We start from the raw sequence: 22,750 nt of genomic DNA on the forward strand, positions 1-22,750 counted from the left end.
CAACAGGGAAGATTACTTGCAGCCTACAGCCAAACCTCTTGCCTCTATCTTCAAACACCTCCCACCCCTGCCCTTTGCCTTTTGGTGATATTTGAGAGTGTGAAACACATCTTGCATTGATTTATTAAAAACGCTACTTTAGTAGCAACATGGATGTGGGCCTCTCTCAACCATTTGACTGGAGAACCAAGGGTCATGCTGAGAAGCAGAGGGGTTTAGCAGAGTTGATGTAGCATAAGGTCTCAATCATAATTCAACAACTTGGATCTTGAAAAATCTAACCAATAGGTCAGATTTAATCTAACCATAACAGCTCTGTCAGGCTTGGTTCATCTGGACCTGTGACCACCACGCATGTGACAGTCCACCTGAAATATAGCCAGGTATGCTGGGTTAGAGGTCCAAGCCCAAAACTGTGAGAAACTTGCACTGAATTCAGTGAAAGAAAAGAGACCCTGTGTCCAGCACAGAGGTGCTCCACCCTTAAATACTTCCCATCTTAGCTGCGTGCAGTTAACCTTTACCAGCCACAGGTGCTTCAAGTAAGAGAGGAGTTTAAATTCAGTGAATTAAAAGGTTTCATAGCTAAAAAAGGCATTTAAATTAGTAAATGCATTCTTGCCTACCACCTTATAAGGCTTATAGCAATGCCCTGTGAACAATATGTTGTTAAACTGTGTTAGTCCTGGCCCTTGCACTGTTTATGAGAGGTGTTGTCAGCTTGCAGTGAGATGACTTGAAATTTGTAGGCATCCCAGGGAAACCCCAGTCTGTATAAAACATAGTTCCATAACAGGATAGTCACCTCCATAAAACATTGAGAAAATAGTCTGTGCCAGAGAGGGTTCTGTGACCTTGATTTAGGACAGGGAATGGGAACTCCTTATTTCTATTCCTGGCTCTCACATAGAATTCCTGTTGTGGCCTGAGGAAAATTGTGCCTTGCATCTCTTTCTAGAAAATCAAGTTGGTAATACTTGGCTCAGAGGACTATTGAGAGTTAGTAGTTATTGTGTGTAAACAGCACTGAAATGAAATGAACAGTGTAGGTACAAGTGGTTTAAGGACCAACATAAAGCCATAGTTAGGCAAAGACAGGGGACGATATAAGTGAAAATGGAATGATGTTGGTGAAAATCAAAGTATTTCCTCCTTTTATTTCTGTGCATGACTCTTTCCACACTCTTTATTTCAGGTATACCTTGAAATACTATTATTCATCCTTCTTTTTAAGGTTTTTTCCTCCAGGTCTGAGGTTTCACATCCTCCTCTCTTTTTTTTTTTTTTTTCCCCATAGCAAATTGTTGTAGATGAATTGCAAGTCCTTGCAAAAGTGGGTTTGAGAAGAAATTGCTGACAGGCTCTTATCTCCACCCATCCAAGTAGTGCTACTATCATCTAATTTATTACATAAAATTGCTGAAGAGAAGAAGCGATTTCCAGAACTGTGGTTGAGTTTTTATTTTGCAAAGATATTTAAAAATAGTCATAGGATTATGATACACAAGGAAGGAAGCTGACAAGCAGATGAGCATACACCTGTTGCAAGGACGCAAATCAGTAACTGCATCATGCAAATCTTGTGAGTGTTCAGGAATTGTGGTCAGGCTGATCGCTAGGAGGGACATTCAGCCCAGTTTAGAGGGCCATATGGCTCTCAAACTGTACATTATATCCCAGGTTCTGCAGTCCACAATAAATTAAGCTAAGTGCTGTAGAGTCCCATAAAATTCAGGACACAAAAAAAATCTGCAGAGCTGTGAGGGAAGGTCTTTTCAGTGTTCTTGTAGCAGTGTTTTGCACTGTTCCTATAAAAATACAATTTTCCTACTTGTTTCTTTCCCTTGTTTGTGTCAGTTTTTGTTCTCAGATTCCTGGTCCTTAGCTTAAGAGAGATAATAAATTAGCTGTGTAGGAACTAAACACTTGACAGCATAAGAAAGCACAGGCCATTTCTGCACTGGTAAAGTTAACTGAGGACTAACATTCCATACACAGTAGTTTGGGATGTAAAATAACCAGGACAATATGTTTTCATAAGATAAAGTTTAGTGATACATTTTGAAACATGTATTCCTTCCCAGAACAATTAAGAAAACTCAAGGGAGGAGGTGAGAGCAGAGGAGGGAGAAGAAGTTGACCTAGAAAATGCACTTGCGGGTCTAATTTTGTGTGTATGTACGTATTACAGAGGAGACTGTTGCACCTCCTCCTTAAAGCCCTGGTGTTTTGCACTCTTTACTATATGCATCAACCCCCACGTGAGTTCCAGACATGCAGGTCTTTAATTTTTCAGCATTAAGGGCATGTCTTTCCAGTGTCTTGAAGATCACAGCCCTGCGAAGGTGTTGGGAGTGAGCAGAGAGAGAGGGAGTAGAGCCTATGTGAGAGAAACTTTCAGAGGGTTGCAAGATCTGGTTATGAACAGGAAGGTTTTGTATTGAAAGTGTTTTTGTTGCAGGGCCTTCAGGCTTGCTTCCTCAGGGGTACAGCTGGAGGGACAAGGGAACAGCACCTTCCTCATAAAGCTGGGACTTGAACCTCAGGCTATTGCTCCTTGCATTGGAGGCAGCTTCCTAAACCAGAGGTTTAATTTGCTGTCTACAGTTGCCTATCTGATGTATAAATCTCTTACTGATGCTGGATTGCGCCACAGAGCATTAGCAACTACTGCTTTCCTGTGTAATCGGAATAAAAACTTTCAGTGGTCTGAGCCAGAGAAACGGAGATGCTCTCAAACTAATCCACATTCTGCGTGCGAACACCAGCTGCTTCTCAACTGTTTTTATTCACCAGGAGAGACAGCATAGGGCTCCATGAGTTAATAAAGTTTCTGTTATTAGATGAGAATTAGTTGTCCTGAAGTCTGATGAGTTTTCTTCTACTGTCTTCAGTAATTCATAAAAGAAAGGAGCCCAGATAGGAATGGGTCAGCTCACATTACAAGAATGCATACAAAGTAATCACAGAATCTTAGAAATGTTGATTGGAAAGAACCTCTATAAATGACCTCATCCAAATATCACTGAAAGCAGGAAAAATGAGAGATGATTTAGCATGCAGCTGTACACCTCTCTTTGCAGAAGAAATGGTGTGGGTTTTAAGTAATGCCAGGTAAAATACCGCTGCAGCTAAAACAGAAGGAAATATGGGAAGCACAATTCAGAGTTTAAAATTAGGAAAAGGAAGTTGAAAGTTCTGAATGTTACTCCCTGTTCTTCCATTGATCCAATAAAACATGTGTGGGAAGTTGATTTGGCCTCTTCTGATTAAAGCTGGGAGTGTTGCCAGGTGCCAGGATGGTAGGGGCTTCTGTCACAGGGGTGGGGCATCACCTTTTATGCCTCTGTTTCTAAATACGTTCAGGAAAAGTTTGAGACTCTAAGGTTGTGATCCTTGAGATAATTAGATACCAGTCCCTTTGGCTTTTGACAGGATTGAAGTGCCTGCTAAGGATCTGCCCATGCAGAATTTTGTTTCGCCAGTGCTTCCTTTATCCAGCTTATGCCTTAGCTCCTCCTCTGCTTTGCTTCACCTCTCCAATATGCATATGTGCCTTCTCTGCTGTTCCTGGCTCTTACTTAAAATTCCCTGTTAGACTCCAGGTCAGCCAATGTGGTTGGTTTGGGTAGGGAAGTTAGGAGGGCACTTCTGGTGAGAGCAGCAGATGGGAATAGGGATATGTGTCCATACCCTGTCACATATATGGACATACACACAAACGGGTCTCTAAACTCTGCACTTACCTGGTAGATTAGTAATACTCCCACTCTTAATTCTGAATCTTTGGTGACTGTAGGCCTTGGATGTGATGGTGGGTGGGTGGGAGAAGCAGAATGTCTGTTTAAGGCTGTAAACTGCATTTGAAAGTGTCAAAAATGTTTGTGATGCAGAGGTCTATTTGCCTTGTATAGAAAATGCACGTTGTCACATCCCTGAAAGTTCTTATGCAAGAGTGAGAAGTCAAACAGGTCTTTGAATGCTACAGTAAATAATAACATGACTTGTTGTCAAAACTCTAATAAGTTAAATCTAGCTAATGTATTTTAAGCATTTCTTTATTAAGAAGGCTTTAACTCCTTGAATTAATTGCAACCAAAATTAAAATAAGGCAAGAAAAGGAAAGGGAGCAGATTCTGCTTTGATTTTCCTGCATAGTTTATTCCTCTAGTTAGATGGTGAGAAGCTGATGCAGAGACCCAAACTAAGACTGATATCGCATTGTAGTGAAACACCTTCATGTTAGGAATTCCAGATTTGGTTAAACCTTGCAAATGACTGACTTAAAGACCAAGGCAGAGCACTTAACAAGACTCTATTCCTTGGTGGAGTTTAGCTGCAGAAATTAGGTTTAGGGCTTTTTATTGAGAGGCTTTTCTCAGACCTCAGTCAGACTTGGTATCTAAAGAAATTTGTTCATTTGGTCTGAACATATTGCTGCCTTTTTAAGGGGTACAAGGCCCTGGAAAACTGTCTTCTCTTGCTTTTCCTATCATTAAATAGCTCCACAAAGCATCAAATAAGTACTGAGTATAACACTATGTGTGGTCCCCTGGAATCTGCTGGATTTTACTTGAATTTAGGGCACAAAATTTATCAAAGAGGAATAATGCAGTCATGCATTAGGTAGCTTTTCTGAGAACAAGTCAAGGCTTGCAAAGCTGATAAATTAGAGTAAACACAGCATTTTGTCAGCATTCCTTAGCTATTATATTGTTATCTTCTGCATGTGAATAAAAGTTCTGATAATCTTCCTTCACCAGCTGCAAAGCAAAATTCGTTTTCCTGTTGTGACTAATGTGGAAGGGTTTCTTTTCATTCAAAAAGAATGCTGTGTACTACAAAGAATAAAAAAATAATGAAGCTGTAGCAGGACAAAAGAGAAGGTGCTGAAAACTGGAAAGAGCTGAACATTTTTTGAACTTGTAACTCTTCAAGTTACATTTTCTCTGTATGAAGTTTGGAAAATGAAGTGAATTTCGCCCCTTTATAATAGTGTACTTGAACCTATGGTGTGCAAGTAGAATAATTCTGAGTTCAACACATGATTATATAATGATACTTATAGTTGTGGTACCATTCCCAAAAGAGAAAGACCTTATAGGTTCATATTTATGGTTTAACAGGCGAGATCACAAAAGAGGAGAAAAGCACTTTATTTTTTTCAATGTGTTTTCACTAACGCTAAAAATATAAGTTATAATTAAACGCTCTAAATATGAGCAGAGACGCCTGAGCTCAAAAGCTTTTGGGTTGGAAACAACCACCCTCCAGGTAGTGGTGACCTTCTGGTAGTGTTTGCTATCAACTACAGCTGCTTTCGTCTCTTCTTTGGCTGTAGATACTCTACTCTGCTTGCCTGCAGAGATGATACAAACAACCATTTAGCAGCTTTCTCTGAGCTACCACTTGAGCCCTAAAAGGAGGGTGCAGACTGCTTAGAGACACGTGGACTTGCTGCTTTCCCCTGCTCCAAAGTGCACTGCCGTGCGTGGCTGCACAGTCTACAAAGATCAGGTTCAGGTGCAATCCCACAATGGAAAACACGTTTTAGGACAGATGCACTTTGGAAAACAGGCGAGTCAAAAAGGCTCTGAATTATTTTTAAGGAGCCCTGCAACTGTTGCTATATATTTTTTGTTCTAAATATCTGCATTTAAGAAAATACTTTATTAAGTGTATTGAGAACTTCTAGTCACTAGCCTTAGGGAAAAAAATTATATTGAGTTTCTTGGTATTTGTGCTGGGAATGCCTCTGGAAATAGGCTGTCCATCTCTGTCATATACATGGTGTGGGTCAAAAAAAGGGAAGACAAGGGAGCTTGTCCTATGGGTCTTGGTGACAATTCTTTCCTTCTTCTTGCCTCTTACATCAATGCAAATAAATACTGAAGAGAGATCTCTGTTTAGGCCACCCAGATATTTCACTCCACAAGTCCTGATCTTTTGAGACTTTAGGAACAAAGCCAAAAAGTAGGGATTCCCCTTCAGGTACCAAGAGAGGCTTTGACTTACCTAGAAACAAGATATCTGTACTGTTCTCAAACTCTTTAGAAAGCCTTATGTGAGTAGCACAGAGTAGAGATAGGGAGGTCTTCAGCAGGCATGAAGGGAGAAATATGAAACGGAGGAAATATTTCTAGTTTGGATTAACCTTCTCTTGATTTCAGTTGAGATTTTTGTTGGATTCCAAAGTTTAGTATGAACTTCTCGATGAGAAGCTTAAAGTCTGGATTTCTTCCTGGAATTTCTTTCCCGGAATGTTTTTCTTGTATATGAAAGACAAGGAGAGCAGCAATGAAATGAGAAAATACCTGGAGTAGTCCTTGTATGTGGGTGATTTGTTTGGCTGTGTTTTGTTTTTCTGGCTTGAGGAACTGTACATTTCTCCTTTTATCTTGAAAAGAAAACTTCTAAAAACCAAAACCATCTTTTATTTGTGCTCTGCTGTTCCACTTTCTAAAGATGCAATGTTCTGTTTTCAAAATAGAAAGCTCCTTTTCTCTAGAAAACTTTACAATGTATTTGAAACTCCCAAGAAATCCGTAATATTCTCCTGTCTTCATCCTATGATGGAATAGTAGCCTATCTTCCTGTGCACCCACTTGATTTTTCAAAGGCTTCAATTGGATGCTCAAAAGCTGTAGTGCCATTGATTGTCATTCACCTTACTGTGAGTAAAACCATATTTGTTGTTATTGTATCCTTCAGGTTGACTGAGCTAAGCAGTGGTGTGTGGCTGTTTACTCGTATCTGTGTAAAGTGTTAATCCTTGCCTCAAGGAGACAGGAGAGCTCTGATTTCTTCTGTTCCTGGCCCTGCCACAGGCTTCTTCTGTGGCTTCAGTGCATGACCCATTACTAAATATACAGGCCAGGTATTGCATTATTTAACACCACTACCTAGTCCTATTTTCAGCAACATGATTGATGATTGCAGGTGATCCAGTTTTGTGCTGATTTTGCCAAAAGCAGTGTCAGTATTGCCATTGTGTGGGCACCCAGAGGGGATTGTATTAAGCAAGTAATCTACTGCAGAAATATTCTTTCAGTCTAGTTAGTGGCAGAGGTAGGAACAAAGCAAACATAGGGCCAAATAAGGCACCTTTTTCCATCCAAGCTTCTAGGCTTGAGCATCTCCACTACTAAAACTATTGCTGATTATCCCTTTAAGGGAAAAATGTTAATATACAAGATCTAATTACCTCTGTCTAAGCTGATACGCCTACAGCACCTTTTACATAACCCAAACACTTGAGTTCCAATTATACAATTATATTTTAACATGTATTAAGTGCTATTCCTTTAGGGATGAGACTTACACTGAATATTTTAACTAAACTCCTTCCTCAAGACGGACATATATATGGTAAGGTCTCATTTCACTACAATGCAAAATCTTGAGTGGTTTTAGTTCTTTTCCCCTTGACTAAACCATCTGGCTCTTCAGAAAGCTCATTTTCCACATCTGTGGCACTGACAGCAGTATCTGTACATGTATATCAAATGCAGGCTTTGAAGCTCATGTTCTTGGGGTCAGCAGTGGCCCATGACTGCAATTAGATCAGTAAGGATCTCTCCATGCTCGGTGTGAGTATCCTCTGCTTTGCAAACAGCCTATGGCAAGGTCTGGGTCTCTTGAGGAAGCAGCATGTTCAAATGGGGAGGAAAGGCTGCTGCTTATTTAAATAGCATGTCTTGCTCTAAAGGTTGATAGTGCAAAAGGCTGAGTGTCCCTTTACTGAACAGGCAAAGGGCTCCAAGGACCATTCTTCTTTTCTGATATCTTCATGCAACTTCTGTAAGACACAAAAGCCCTCATCTGGATGACTTGTTGAGGAAGGCTGTTTGCTGCGCACTTTCAATTGTTAACATCAATGAGGTTTGTAGGTCAGCTCTTCTGAAAACCCAGAGCCTAAGTTTAGAGTGAGGAGTCTGTATTCCTATGCTCAGAGCTAACTCAAGTTTTCTGAACACCCAGGAGAAGTTGGGACTTGATCTGAAAGAGCATAGGAGAAGAAGAAATGAAGCAAGAATCAGTGAGTTGAGGGCAACCCTGGTGAGCAAGGCTGGGGACTGCTGGTGCTCCCCATGGTGGATTAAATACGTGTGGGGTAATGGCTGCTGTTGGAGGGGAGGAATCAGGTCCCAGAAGTGTTCTGCATCTCTCCACACCTCAGCATCAGCCTATGCCAGGGCTGGCACAGCCTGCAGGGCAATGGCAGAGCTTGTGCTAAGTTCATTGCTGCCATGGATGTTGCCTTACCAGCAGCTGAACCACCTGGTTTAACACTGATACAGTGCTTTCTGTACTGCACTGTAGTCATTTCTGCACAGTGACTCAAGTTTAAAATATCCCCTACTTAGAAAACCAACTTTTGGAAATGTTGAATAAAGTTATCATATTGGGCTGTACCCATCAGATAAACAGAGTTCCCACCCAAAGAAAATGTGAACATAATTAATTACAAGGTAAAACTAAATTATTACAACACTGTACTTGTGTTATTTTAATTATACAAACCCAAAAAATCTGGAGGTAAAGTTCCCATGGCAACCTTAACTCTGTCTCCTGTGTGCAGTGTGTGTATGTTGGTGTAAAATACGCACATGCATTATCATGGTCAGAGTGTTTTAGGACTTGCTGGTCAGGAAGACGTTAATCAGACCAGAAATATCATCTTTAAAAGTAATTTATTTTTTCCATTTCTCTAGCCAAGTATTAAAATGTAGAGGAGATTTTTAATTTGTGTCCAGTCTGATAAGTATTCCTGCTAAAACATAATGCCTGAACCATCCAAACCTTGTCATAAATCTGATATATCACTGTTCAAATTTAGCTGTGATTGTGACAGAGACCCTGCAGCCACGAATCTCAAGAGCTAAGATGAAATTGGCGTCCATTTCTTTCCAGAGACCTCACTAGTATCAAACATTTGGTTACACATTGCACTCTGATACTAAAACTTAACACTGCAGGGCTAATTTCACCCATAAAGTTTCTTTCAAGAAGGTTAGACACTCTTTGCCTGTCCATCAAGGATTATGGAGGGTGCAGGAGTCTGGTGATATAGCAGAACAGTTCCCATGATATCCTGACCTGGAGTAACTGTCAGATGATATACCCTACGATATCACCTAAAGGAATGATATATCCAGCAGGCATTCCCATGAAACACTCCCTTAGTCCCTTCATTTCCTTCTCCCACTTCACCCATGTTCACTTTTTCAAAAATGTCCCCATCAGCCGTTGTTCTCTTACAGAGCAAGGGGGCCCGATGATCAGGGGAGGGGGGTGTTAGCTGCTGATGTGGAGACCGAGACCAACAGCTGTAAGAAATTTCAAATTTCAGCTGTTTTGCACAGACAGAGTGAATAAGGGAAAGTTTTGTGATTAAAAATCCCCACCACATATTATACCCTTGTGAAACATGTCTAGATGGTGAAGGCATTAAAGGGTACTATTCATTTTTATGGCTATCGTGTGATTCCATCAATGGCATGTAGTGAGCTTTAACAAGTATTATGTAAAGTACTTTTCAAAACTACAGCCTAGTATTTTTTTTCCCTGTGGTTGCCTTTAACTCTATTTTCTGTGACATAATTCTTCAGGGTGGTGGCTCAGAAAGAGGATTAATACTTTACAGGAAGAACTGAAGGTGTAAAATTTTTCCTATACAAATAAATACATTTCCTTGCATCTACTGAATATGACCATATTCTTGCTCAGCTGCTGTGTAAAGTCAAAAGAGACATTACACATACATAGCATAAGCATAATGTGTGTACAAACATATTCTGAGCAGACACACAGAACAATAGAAAGGTTTGCAGGTTTCTGAAGTCCCCAAGATATAAACCTGAGGACAGAAATTGGCATTCACTGTGTTGAAGAGCTGTAAGTATATAAAGCAGATGTAAGTATTAACTCACTAAGAATTCATCTAAAGAGAACTGAGAAATATTAAGAAAAAAACCTCAGAATAATTCTATCCTGTTGTCATTGGCAGTGTGGGATTAAATGTTAGAACAATTCAATTTGGAAATGTCTTCAGATGGTGAATTTCCTTTAAATATAAGAAAGCTGGACATACTGAAGTAGAGCAATTATTTCTGTGCTTTAAGTACACATTGTTTTCCTCTGAATCATGAGGTTAAATAATATTTAGCATCTAATACTTAGCATCCTGCCAAAATTGAACAGCGTAGAGACTTCCTGCCAACACATTTCTGAACTGGTATATTTTATTTCCTTGGATATAGCACAAAAGCAAAAATGTATATTTATGCCCCTGAAGGCACTGGAAAATACTGCACAATTATAATCCCCAAATGCCTTTAATCACAATTACTTTTCTTTTGTTTGTAGTTACATTTTCTGTATTTTTTAAGAATACAGGTTTGAAATTAAACCTTAAAATCAGGTGGGATATATGTGCAATAAGCCTAATGACAAACCTTTTTAAGATTAGTCATCTCTGATATAACCAGTGGATACCTCTGTGCTCATGTCAGCAAGACACAGTCTCTGGGTCAGGGGAGGCGACATCAGATTTCTGTGGTTATTCCCAGCTAGATGAAACCAGGCATAAAAAAGCTCTCTTGCAAGTGCTGTCAGAACAAAGGGATTGCTGAACAGGATTCAGAGAAGGAGTTAAAAGGAGCAGAGAAAATACACGGAGGAGGAGAGTGAAACACTTCAAAGCCAGTCTCACCAAGGCTAGAATTCTCCAGGAAGGTGGAGGGTAACAAAAGTGACACCACTCTAGTTTTGCAAGCTGTGAATGCCAGCAAAATGCAGATCCTTTTCTAACAATTGCTGGGTTGAAATCCTCGATCTCTTTGATAGTTTTTGTTGCCTCAGCCAAAAGGACTATATAAAACTGAAGCAAAGAAGGATGTGGAATGCTCTCTGCCCCATAAGCATGGAATATGAATAGTGGCTTTAGTCAGAGATACAAAAGTCAGTGGAAGCTGTGCGTGGCATTTCTGGGGGCTGAGTCTCTGGTGAGGGATCCCGCTGGTTCCATGCACACTGAGATGTGAGTGTGCTCTGCTGTGCCCCCCACGGGGCCGATGCTCGGTGTGCACCACAAACGCGCTGACTCAGTGTTCTGTGTTACGCACACCCCGCGTTTTTCTGCCAGTCATTCAGCTGGAGCTCTTCCAAGAGCACATCAAGCCTGCTTAGCTTTTCTGTGGCACAAAATAGTGGAGGAGGGATTGAGCATGCCGAAGTCACATCCCAACACCACTCTTGTGACTGGGAGGGTAAACAAAGCGCAGGAACATCACTAAGAGTTCTGAAAGGAAAGATGTAAGAATTTGATAAACAAAAGAAAGGACCAAGTTCAGACTCAGAGTAGTGGGTGGACAATTATGTCCTGATTGAGATCCTTAACACTGTAGGAGAAGAGAGCTGTGTATGGCATTACAACTCTGACTGCAGCAAAAAGCATGTGGAGTTTGAGGAGCAGAGTTAGTTAACAGAAGCCAACCCACTGGGTGTCACTAAAGGAAAGATGTGAGAAGGAGGATGGATTATATCGCTTTGTGAAACTTGGCAAGAGCCAAAATGTGTGTTGCTCAGATTAATCCTCTCAGGAGCAATGAGCAGCAGTTCATTTGGAGATAAATACACTATTAAACTGGAAGTAAATGGGACAGGTATGAAGTTGGACATGGCACACACACTATTATGTAGCCAGAAATAGTTGTTTTCACTGCTAACCTTGAATACTGGATAGTAAATTTTTTACTGGTAGTTAAAGAATTCAGTGCTGCACTTACTGCAGTTATAGAGGCATGGGCACAAAAGCTAGATGGGGAGAGGGGTCTGTGAAGAGTAGAGTTTGCTTAGGAATGCCCACACTAAAGAAGTATTGAACTAACTGGATGATCAGCTCATTGGAAGACATTTGTAATGGTACTAAGGAAAAATTCTTTCTTTTACTAGTGGAAAATACGGGGGAGCCTTTTTCTCATCAAGAAGACCCCTAAAAATGAAGGAAGCAGAGTGGAGGTTGGAAAAATATCCTCCAGGGATAATAAACCTGCCAAGACACAGACATTTATCAGCATTTTAAATGTCATCTGAGACATCCCCCAATATGTCTGTGGTTGATATGTCACCACACCTATGAGAAACCCATGACTTTCTCCAGTGGCAGCTGAGGCCAGACAGGTCTCTCTGGTGCTAAAATGGCATAAACACCATCATCTCAGCTGATGAGCATGGTTATAGTCTCCAGAAGCATGTGGAGACCAACCAGTCTCCCTTTTAGTAAATTATCCCTTCCCTAAGGACTGTCAGAGCAAGCACAGTTATTAGCTTTGGTAAGAACAAAAAGAAGGGAATCATATTTCTGTCAAAATTTATACCAGATAAATTTTATGAGTTTGATATATCAATAGATACAGTACAGTACATTAATGATTTTTCCACCTCTGGAAGATATTTTTTTTTCTTGTTATTATCATTTGAGATGTGCTGGAGAACCAAAATCTTTCACCAGGAAGCACATCTGTGATATCCTCATGGGCAGGAGGACCAAGAAAGGTTAAAAAGCCATGAACAGATGCTCTGTGGAACAAAGTGGGCTGCTGGGTCAAAACTGAACTAAGTTCTGTTATATGATATATTTGGTTTTTGGGGGTACTGGTACTTCATCATGTTGATCCATGTTGGCACCTGTGACTCAACACACATGGTTTCTTTGAGGGGAGAGCAGCAGAGGGACACTAATGTTTTAGTCTTACTACAGAGTTTGGGAAGCTGAGAAAATTAGAGGATGTTATTTCGCTTATTATCTCCATAATTGAAATGCTAAATTTCTTTCAATCCTCTTATTCTACTCTGTGAAGCCTGAAAATGGCTTTGGCAATACAGGTGATAAGGACCAAAGAGTTGGCTGTAATAAAGAAGAAGACTTTAGATTGTGTGTGCAAATATCTCATGCCCCTGTTCCTGGGAAATCAATTTAAGCTAGTACTGACTACAAACCACTGCTTTGGGAAATCCTCACTTTTTCACAAATAAAACCTTTTTGTTGTTGAAATCTATGACTCACGAACTGAATATAAACCTGTAAGAGAACTGCTGTTTGTAGACAAAGTCATTCATGCATTTGACAAAGGTTTAGTAGAAAAAGTTGTCCTGAGCCTAAATTTGTTTCCTAATAACTGGAATTTAATAACCAGTCTGGTCTCGAAGGAGACATGCACAGAGGCTGCCAGAGCAGATTCAAGGTAAGACACCGGAAAATGACTACATTTGGCAGTGACATGTATTTAACACTTATTACCAATTTTGGAAGAAAATATCTGGAGCAGGTAGGAGTTGGCCATTAGAAAGATCATCTCCAAAATGTTGCAGAAAAAATATATCAAAATGAAGGTCATTTAGAGTGAGCAGGCCATGAGAGAAGGTGCAAAATACATTGAATTTCCTTCCGTATCCCTGATTGAAGTCTTGCAGAATATACAATATGCAAAAGAGGCTCATGTTGGTTCTTAGGAAAAAAAAAAAGGCTCTCCAGAAAAAAACCCAGGGCTTTATTTGTTTACATTTTCAAGGCAAAGAAAAACCCTACAAATCTATATGTTTGTGCTTGATGATTGGCTGTTATCAGAAAATGCTTCTGTGAAATAGGAGCTCATATGTACCATCCAGTTTTGTGGTAATAGTACAAATGGCTGATTAATAGCTGAGAACAGACCATAGGTTACTGAGCATGTGTTTAAGTACTTTTCAATAAATATTAGTTCTAATAATGTAATGTCTTATCCCCATAATTCCCTGTCTAAATGGCTGGTCAAAACAATGTAAAAAAGCCCTTCAGAATGACTATTGCAAAATCAATCAGCAGGGGTTCTCCGTTGTCACCACTTTCAAATTCCAGTGTGACTCCGGTGGAGTGGTTGTTGTTGATAGCTCTGATTAAGAGAAATCTGAAAACACATACATTTGCATTGCTAGCAACCAGCCCTGAAATCTACTATTACTTTCAAATGTGTAAAGAAAAATACGTAATGGACATAATTTGAATTCTTGGGTACTTGTATTTCAGGTAACAGTATTGGGCACCTCTGGTAGTAGAAAGTGGCTGTGTCTATACTGTGGAACAAAAGGTGCTTATTCATGTCCACACTACATAAGTCTGGCTCCTTCTAGAGCAGTTTTGACCTGGAAGGAACCAGCTGGAATTACCCAGAACAGCCAGGGCTTCATGTAACATGTAACATCTAACAGTGAGGATAATGAGGGTCCAGGCTTGAGCATGTTCCTCAGCCTCCATTTCTTTGGGTGATACGGCCGCTCCAGAAGCCGTAGTGCTACAGAATTCCAGCAGTTCCAACTAACCAGAACAGGATGCAGCTTGAACAGTGAGCACACAAAACAACTGTGTTTGCATCCATTTGACAGCAGCAGTTAGGATGTTTTAGTTGAGATGTGTTGGACAGAAGCCATGGCTGTGGAAATCTCCAAACAACCTCTAGTAAGGCTACTTGTTAGACTGACCAAAAGGATGTTAGCTTATACACATGTGATGTTTTCTAACCATTAATTTTGGGATTGGAATGAAGGGCATGCTTTGGGGACTGTTACTTTAATGGCTGAATTTCCCAGACAATAGAGCAATTTCATTTCTAAGCCTCTCAGTAGATACCAGACAAGGGATAAAAATAAAGCTCTTAGAAGATCCCTCGGAAACAAGTAGTCCCTGAATGCCACATGAGCATCAGTGGACTGATTTAATTTTATCCATTTCATGAATGAAGTATAGTACTAGGATTAGAGAGAAGTGATTTTTCAATAGTTATACCATGTTTGTGTGTATGGAGAGAATTAATTGGAAAAAGAGGTGGTTTCTGTGATGAAAGTATAGAAATTATGATTTTCTAGAGTAGCAGTGAAAGTAGTAGATTAGCAACAGAGTAAGTTTGTACTTGGTAACCCACATGAAGGTCTGACATCTCTGCTATGGTCTGATATAGTTCTTTCATTTGGTTCCTCACCTTTCTTTTCTATCATTTTTTCCCCTAATAATCCTTTCCCTCCAGTTCATCCAAGACAGTATCAAGCAGATACTGGTATTACAGAGTAGCTAACTAGAATCATCCTTGGTGCATCTAAGTAGGAACACACAGATATTATATTGTAGGTCTGCTCTGAACTCCAGAGGCTTCCTTGAATCCAGTGATGCTCTTTTCCACAGTTCCTCACAAACTTTTTGTTGTTACAGAAGCAATTGGATTAGCAGGAGACAGCAGCAGTGATTTTTTTTTTTTCTGGGTTTGTTCCTGATGTAATTTCTATTCTCTGCCAGTCTCACTCATTCTTTTGAACCCTTCTCTGTCTGTGCCTCTGTGCATCACTGTAAGTTTAAAAGTTCCAGTTTCATTCCATGTCACAAATATTTGTGTCAGTCAAATATAATAATACATGGTAGCAAGTGTAGAAGCTTTAACTTAGTTCTAGCTGTCACTTAATAAAGCCACTTTTTGATGGATTAGGAGATGAAGCCAGAACTGTTTTAGGTACAAACAAGAAAGTTGCTGCCTGTTTTCCTGGGCCTTTGGGACTTCACTGTTGCTTAGATCCAAGAGGGCATGAGACATGGAGGCAGTCAGATATGACTGCAGGAAGCCTAGATGCAGTATGTCATCCCAGTGCCCACATCCAGATCAAGAATTGGAAGAGGAGGCAATTTCTAACGTGTTTATTATGTAAAACGTATGCACAAACTGAGGCACTGGGTACACTGGCATAATTATCTGCTGTGAGAATGGATACCCTGGTGCTGAATGTGATTAACCTGCAAGCAGAGCCAAGAACTATTCTTGTTTCAGAAAGCCCATGTTAAACCTGCTTGCCTGTGAAACTGTGCTCAGTGCTGCTGTAATTGCACTCATTGCTGGCACACACTGTTAATAACAAGTATTTTTGCTGCTGTAGACAAGGGTAAAATGTAAGGATGTTGCAGTGAGCCAAAGCTTGAAAGCCCTCACTTAGCTTGGATGCTCAGGATTTAAACTGCTGGGGAAACTTTATATCTCTGGCTACTTATTATTACATACAACATGTTCTTGGAAACCACTCCACATTTAACAGCAGTTAAACCCATCTGCTGCTCCTGAATTTTCATTTCATTCACAAGCCTGTTTTAAAAGTATTTTTGGACTTGTCTCCAATGTGCTATCAGCTGTTCATTATTCTGTTGTAAATTGATAAAAAGAATGACTCAAATTTTAAAAGAAAATGTAGCCTCCTATATATTTTTGATCTTTTCATTGAAACTTGCCTTTCCATCGCTGTCTGACATAAATGAAATTTTTAGTTCACAGCAATTATTCACCATGGAAGTTCATCCCCTCCTGCTCAATTCTGCAGAATCCATCTATAGTAGTTACATCACTGGCATGAGGGGCAGACTTGAGTTTAGCACTGTGATCACAGATACTGTTCAGTATATTGAAGTTCCTGTGAGGGCAACAATTTTTCATTGCTTTATTTAGAAACACCATCACCATTTTCTTTGAAGATCTCTTCTCCCTATGTTCATGTTTTATTACTGTTGCTTTGTATAGCAGTACTTCAATGCCCTCCACATATCATTAGTAGGAACTATGTAGATTTTCATGAGATCTCTTTTTGAAGACGTTTTTAAACAGAAAACTTTATTTTCCTCAGTTCTATTGGTGTGGCTGACTTTTTTTATGACAGTGCATGATGTTCTCGTATGAAGGTAATATTTGCTGGACCATGGGACTTCCCAGTATTTAATAGGCACTATTTTTTCCATGGCAATAAACTGATCCTTCCTTAATACACAGATTAACAAGGCTTTCCAGACTATAAGAGTGTTTAAATTCTTCTAAAATTGTTGTACTTCAACTCTGAAACTTGTTTGGCTCTAGGTCTTGTATAAAACTTTTACTGGATTTTGGATTTTTGGACTTACGGTAGTTCATAACATTCAAAGAAACTTGAAATTTTTTTTTTATTTTTAGTTAAAGAGTAGGAGATTTAGATTTTCTGTGCAACAACACCCCAAATTTTATATTTTATAGCTATATATTTGCATTTAATAATAGCTAGTGTGAATAACAATGTCTGTTAGAAAAGACTTCCTTAAAATAAAAAGAGACTTTTTGGGGTGGGATTCGGTTGTCTAAGATAGGCTTATAGTGCTATTTTAGATGTCTTGTAAGATCTGAGGTGTGCATATGGCTGTCAGAAATGACAGAGGGAAACGCAGTCCCATTTGAGGGAGCAGCTGGAGACAGAAGGATACCTTAATGCACCTGATGACATGTGGCAGCTCTATTTGGGAAACTCAGTCTCACCTTTAGGGTTGCCATGTTTGTAGCTCATGGTTTGATGAAGAATGCTGTTTTAAATGCTACCTCACTTGCCTTTGAGCAGAGTTTATTCAAAAGACATCTTTTACAAAGAGGATTACATTTCTACAACCACTACACCCACTAGGGGCATTTGTAAAATCTTACCTTGGAAGCAAGTATGTATTTACTTTATTTTAACTTAGCACACAGGAATATGCCTTTTGCTTTTAGCTGGCTATTAATCATCTGGTTCCAAATTAAAAGTGCTGAAATTACTAGGGAATAAACCTCTCATGGAGTCAAAGCATGTAGGACATGGAAAGGACTGGAGACTTTCAGTGTTTCAGCACCTAGCAGCTGAGGGTTTTTTTCGCAGCAGCAAATTTGGAGTGATTTCCCTGTTTTCTCTCTCAGTTGGAGACAACTGCTCACTATCCCTATGTAATATCCTGTTTTCAGTCTTCCCTAAGTTGTGAGTTTCCTCTTCTATGATTTTCTTTGGGTTTTTCAGTGCTTATCTTAAAACAAAGTGCCCCAAAATGATACAGTTCTGCTGGTGTCTCATCATCAATGATTACAGCACAATAGTTATAACCCTTGTCCTTATGCACAGCAATTCTTCATATCTTGAAGGAAGGCCATTTCGCAATAGAACCTCACTCTTGGCTCCTCCTTAGTTAATGATCTCAACAGAGGTGTTCCTTACTCTGTATTTTTGCTTTTGATGTTTCCTCTGTCAGGGAAGTGCTTACTACTCAGTGTGCATTTCTTCTATCTGGTTTAGGGTACTACACACTTCTCAAAAGTCTCCAGAACCAAATAGTCAAACTAAACTACATGTACACAAAAGCTTGCTGTGGTCAAAGTGCCTCAGCTCCAGTGGACTTGGCCATAAAATGCCTCCCCATTATTCCTGGTAGCTTGGTGCTGATGGGAATCCATGGCTGCCCATTACACTGTAAAAGAAGTTACTCTGGATGTTTTTCATGTAAAAATCCTCTCTGTGTAAGCTCAACTGAATATTCAGACCTCCATTCATCCGTCTTCCTGAGGTGGGAATGCACCCTCCGCAGTGACTCAGGGCATTTGAGCCTGAAACCATTCCCAGTATTTTCCTGTGTCTCAAAGGGCGCTGCTCCTAGCTGACACAGCTGAATGCCTCAAGACTGACAGCATCAGTATAAGTCCCAATTCTTAAAAATATCATTGTATGACAGCATTAATCCTTTTAAGCAGAGCCAGAAGTCCCTTTTCCTTAGACTATACTTTATACTGAAAAGTGTTACACCCTGAGCTTTTTGACTATTATTAGCCACTCTTTATAGCAACAGAGTTTCGAGACTTCCCTGAATGACTTGGCCCAATGGTTTTATACTTGCTGTGTTTTATGCTTGCTATTAAAAAAGACTTAATCTTGCAGGTGAGAGTGAAAAGGTGTTACCTTTTATACATAAAAAGAAGTGGGTTTATACCTAAAAGGGGTCTACAAGGAGGCTGGAGAGGGACATTTTACAAGTCCATGTAGTGACAGAACAAAAGGAAATGGCTTCAAACTGTCAGAGGGCGGGTTTAGGATAAATATAAGAAAGACATTCTTCACTGTGAGAGTGGTGAGGCACTGGCACAGGTTGCCCAGTGAAGCTGTGGATGCCCCATCCCTGGAAGTGTTCAGGGCCAGTTTGGATGGGGTTCTGAGCAACCTGGTCTAGTGGAAGGTGTCCCTGCCCATGGCAGGGGGTGTTGGAACTAGGTGATCCTTATATCCTTTCACACCTAAACTCATCTATGACTTTTATTCTTTTTAAAATTAGCGTTCTTTATTAAAAATAGAAACAAAAAGTCTAGAGTAACATAGTAAAAGGTGAGGATCAGCATTACATAAGCATCGTAATGGATATGGCCTTTGTAAAAATGCTTTTAACTCCCTTTTGTATTAAACATTGTGTAAAAAATGCTATTGAATGCATAGCTACAGATATGGTAGTTTTGCTATCAACAAAAACTGAGATCCCTGCCTTATGTCTCCCCTTACTGACAGGGCTCTTCCATATTGTTGTTGTTTGTTAAGAACTCATGTGTTTTCTACAATGGCATTGACTCATGACTATGTGGGAGACTGAATTCATTATAGATTTTCTGTTTCACAAAAAAATGGAAACCTGATGTTCATTAAAAGCAAATATATAACCTCCTACTGTTAAAACTTCATAAATTCATAGTGATAATTAGAGTGGGTTTTAAAATTTAGAAGCAACAGGGTAATTTCTAATTTTAGCTAGAAAGAGGTGGACTGTTAAGAGAATGTTTATTTATTCCTTGTAGCCTTCTTGCTTCATTTTCTAATAATTACTTGAGACTGGTAAATGTTGCATACTAAAACTAAACCTAAATACAGTAGTACAGTGTTAATTCTTGTAAAATATACATAACTTGCTTGTTCTTCCTGCAGTGATAAATAGCTAATCCATAAATATTTATAATGAATAATATGCATGCACATTTTTAATACTATATCATATAACGGCAATTTATTTTTTGTTATAAAGCCTCTGGGCAATTCAGCATGTGTTAACACCAATTTACAGCTCCAAGGGAATAAATGAGCCCACTTCCCCAAAAAACAACCTGGGAAGCAAACCCACACAACTAAGCACCATATGCAAAGACAATAAAAAATCTGAGTTTGGAACGTGTTTTGAGTAGATGTCTCTATGTACTTCCAGAAAGGCCAAGAGGAAGAAAATCCCACAGGTAGAGGCCTTCAGCTGGGACCTTTTCCTGAAATGGAATGGACTAATACACAGGTGAGAGTAGTGAATTTGGCTGTGAGAAGTAAGTGAGGAAAGCAAATAGTTTCTGAATTGCTGCTTCATAGTTTTGCCAATTTTTCTCCACCAATGCTTCCCTGGACCCAAAAGTGCCTATTTCAGGTTAAAAAAAAAAAAAATTGGTGAATGTTTCAATAATTTTCAAGATGCTGTGGCATGTAAGAAGCCTCAGCTGCATACTGATCAAACTGAAAACTGTTTGAGCTATTAAAAGAACAATTTGGTTCAAGTTGACTTTTGACATTTGAGGAAGATAACGATATTGCCTTGGTAGTCAATGGAGAGACTTGATCTGAACACAATTCTTCTAACCTGATTTGGATGGCTACTTTAGACAGAGGTGGATCATGCCCTGGAAATGATTTTATCTCTCCAGTGCCTAGATATTCTTTATGGTCAAATAACCTAGGTGTAAATGTCTCGACTTTGATATCTCAAGTGGTCAGGAAAATTTCACCTTTATCTTTTTGAAATTTCTTTTTATTGCCTATTGGTCCAGCAGAGGTACAATCAGTCTCTGAGATGTAACAGGCAGGACCAAACCAGGATATAAGTGTATTTATGGACCTGGACAGTGTGACAGAAAAAAATTGTTGAAGTTTGATTTGGTGTTTTGGGGGTTGGTTTGTTTGTTTGTTTGTTTGTTTGCTTTTTAATCAAAGAACTTTTCCAATAGAGGAGTTGTCATTGAAACCAGAAGTACAAAAAAACCCTCCAAATCAAACAAAAGTGCAAGTGACACTATTGCACCAGGATAGTAAACTCCATAAATTTCTGTTTTTAAAATACTCAGTTTAGTTTATGTTGCAGTTGTGTGCTCAGTTTTCAGTGTATGACCTTCTGCCACTATGATAATAGATGTGTGAGAAATTTGATATTCTGGCTGTTTGCCAGTTGGGTCCTTTGCAGTCTTGGGAGGAAAAGAAGGCAGATTAAGGTATGAAGATAATGCACACTAATGGGATATTTCTGGAAAAAGTAGTCTAAAGTGATATATTGTTGGTGTCCAAATTGCTATCGCTTGTTATCCAGGGTTAACAAGATTCTGGGATAAATAGGGCAGATGAGGATTCTGAGTGATCTTGCACAGCTCTCTACCAGCTGGACATCAATTTATAATGGCTTAGGATGTCTAGGTAATTTTCCTTAATGTAGGGGCCAAAAATATGTAATAACTAAGGTGGCAACCTGGGATGAAATCAGTGGTAAGCATAATGGACCAGAATTCTTATAGTATGTATCTGGACACTCAATTTCTACCTCCTAAGATTTTGAGAAAAGTTTGACAAAGCTTATTTCTTGGTTTATTTTGTATGTGACTTAATTAATTTGTGCTGCTTTTTTGTAAGCCAAAAAGAAGCAGAAATGATGCCAGTCAATCACTATTTAATTAATTGTGTCATTTATTCATGCGAAGATGAACAAAAACTCTGATACCTCTTCAATACTGAGTGGCACACAGTAGGAGGGAAGTGCTGTTTGCTCCTTAGCAAGCCCATATGGTGGTAGGAGATCCAGTGTCCCTACTGTACAAACAGCACTGAATCTTTTCAAAGCATGTTAAACAACATCTGCCAGTGATAAAATAAGTAAAACAGAAGGCTCATTACTTGGTAACTTTCACCTAAGATCCCTAAAAAAGGACGCTGAAAAGATCTGTTGGAGAATTTTTTAAATTCTAGAGTGTGAGTGTCATGCTATTATTTTCACCTTTTTTTTTCCAAATAATGCTGCAGAGCAGGTTAGTCATATTTCTGCCCTGGAAAAAAAATATTGGAAAGATTAAGGAAAATTTAGCTAAAAAAGCAAGCATAAGAATAAATTAGTCGTAGGAAGAAATTAATGACAGTCAACATAGTTTTAAAGAAAAGCAATTTTGCTAGATAAACTTCATTCCAATGGGAATTTGCTTGTTGAATGGTCCTAGGCGTCGTTTAGGTTTTTGTAAGGCATTTCATTTAATTTTGTATTTCATCTGGTATAAATAAATAACAGTATACTTTATCAAAATAATATTCCTCAAAGACTGGCATCTCAAAACACGAATCAATGAGAAATGACCCTTACACAGAAGTTTTGAGGGATCATAGAATCACAGAATGGCCTGGGTTGGAAGGGACCTCAGAGATGATCTAGTTCCAACACCCATGCCATGGACAGGGACTACTTCCACTAGACCAGGTGCTGAAAACCATGTCCAGCCTGGCCTTGAGCACTTCCAGGGATGACGCCTCCACAGCTTCTCTGGGCAACCTGTGGCAGTGCCTGACCACCCTCACAGTGAAGAATTTCTTCCTAATATCCAGTCTAAACCTTCTCTCTTTCAGTTTGAAGCCATTCCCCCTTGTGCTGTCACTGCATCCTCTTGTAAATAGTATCTCTCCACAGTCTTCCACAATTTATAATTGGGTGTGGACAACATATTTCCATATTTTCACAAATCATTTGGAAAGCCAAATGATTGTGAAAGGCTAAATTCTTGGATGTTAAAATTTGAAAATAATGCAAAGATTGAAACAATAGAAAAAAAAAAAATGGAGGACACAGTAATCAGATTGTGCAATCCAGTTACAGTCT

At 39.3% G+C, this 22,750-nt stretch overlaps 1 protein-coding gene across 20 annotated transcripts in view; it reads left to right on the forward strand.

Annotated features, from left to right (window-relative positions):
* The window catches only part of DLG2 (discs large MAGUK scaffold protein 2), a 1,000,200-nt gene that overhangs the window by 380,728 nt on the left and 596,722 nt on the right, over positions 1–22,750 (forward strand). For 13 of the 20 annotated variants that reach the window (XM_048294433.1, XM_048294432.1, XM_048294434.1 and 10 more), the window contains one exon: positions 20,069–20,149. The exons of the other annotated variants lie outside the window; for them this stretch is intronic. In XM_048294433.1, coding sequence (XP_048150390.1) covers positions 20,069–20,149 — 81 coding nt within the window. The remainder of the gene's footprint in view (positions 1–20,068; positions 20,150–22,750) is intronic. 20 annotated transcript variants of the gene reach the window in all.

Source organism: Corvus hawaiiensis, chromosome 2 (genome assembly GCF_020740725.1).
Source record: "Corvus hawaiiensis isolate bCorHaw1 chromosome 2, bCorHaw1.pri.cur, whole genome shotgun sequence".
In the NCBI taxonomy this organism is placed as follows: Eukaryota; Metazoa; Chordata; class Aves; order Passeriformes; family Corvidae; genus Corvus; species Corvus hawaiiensis.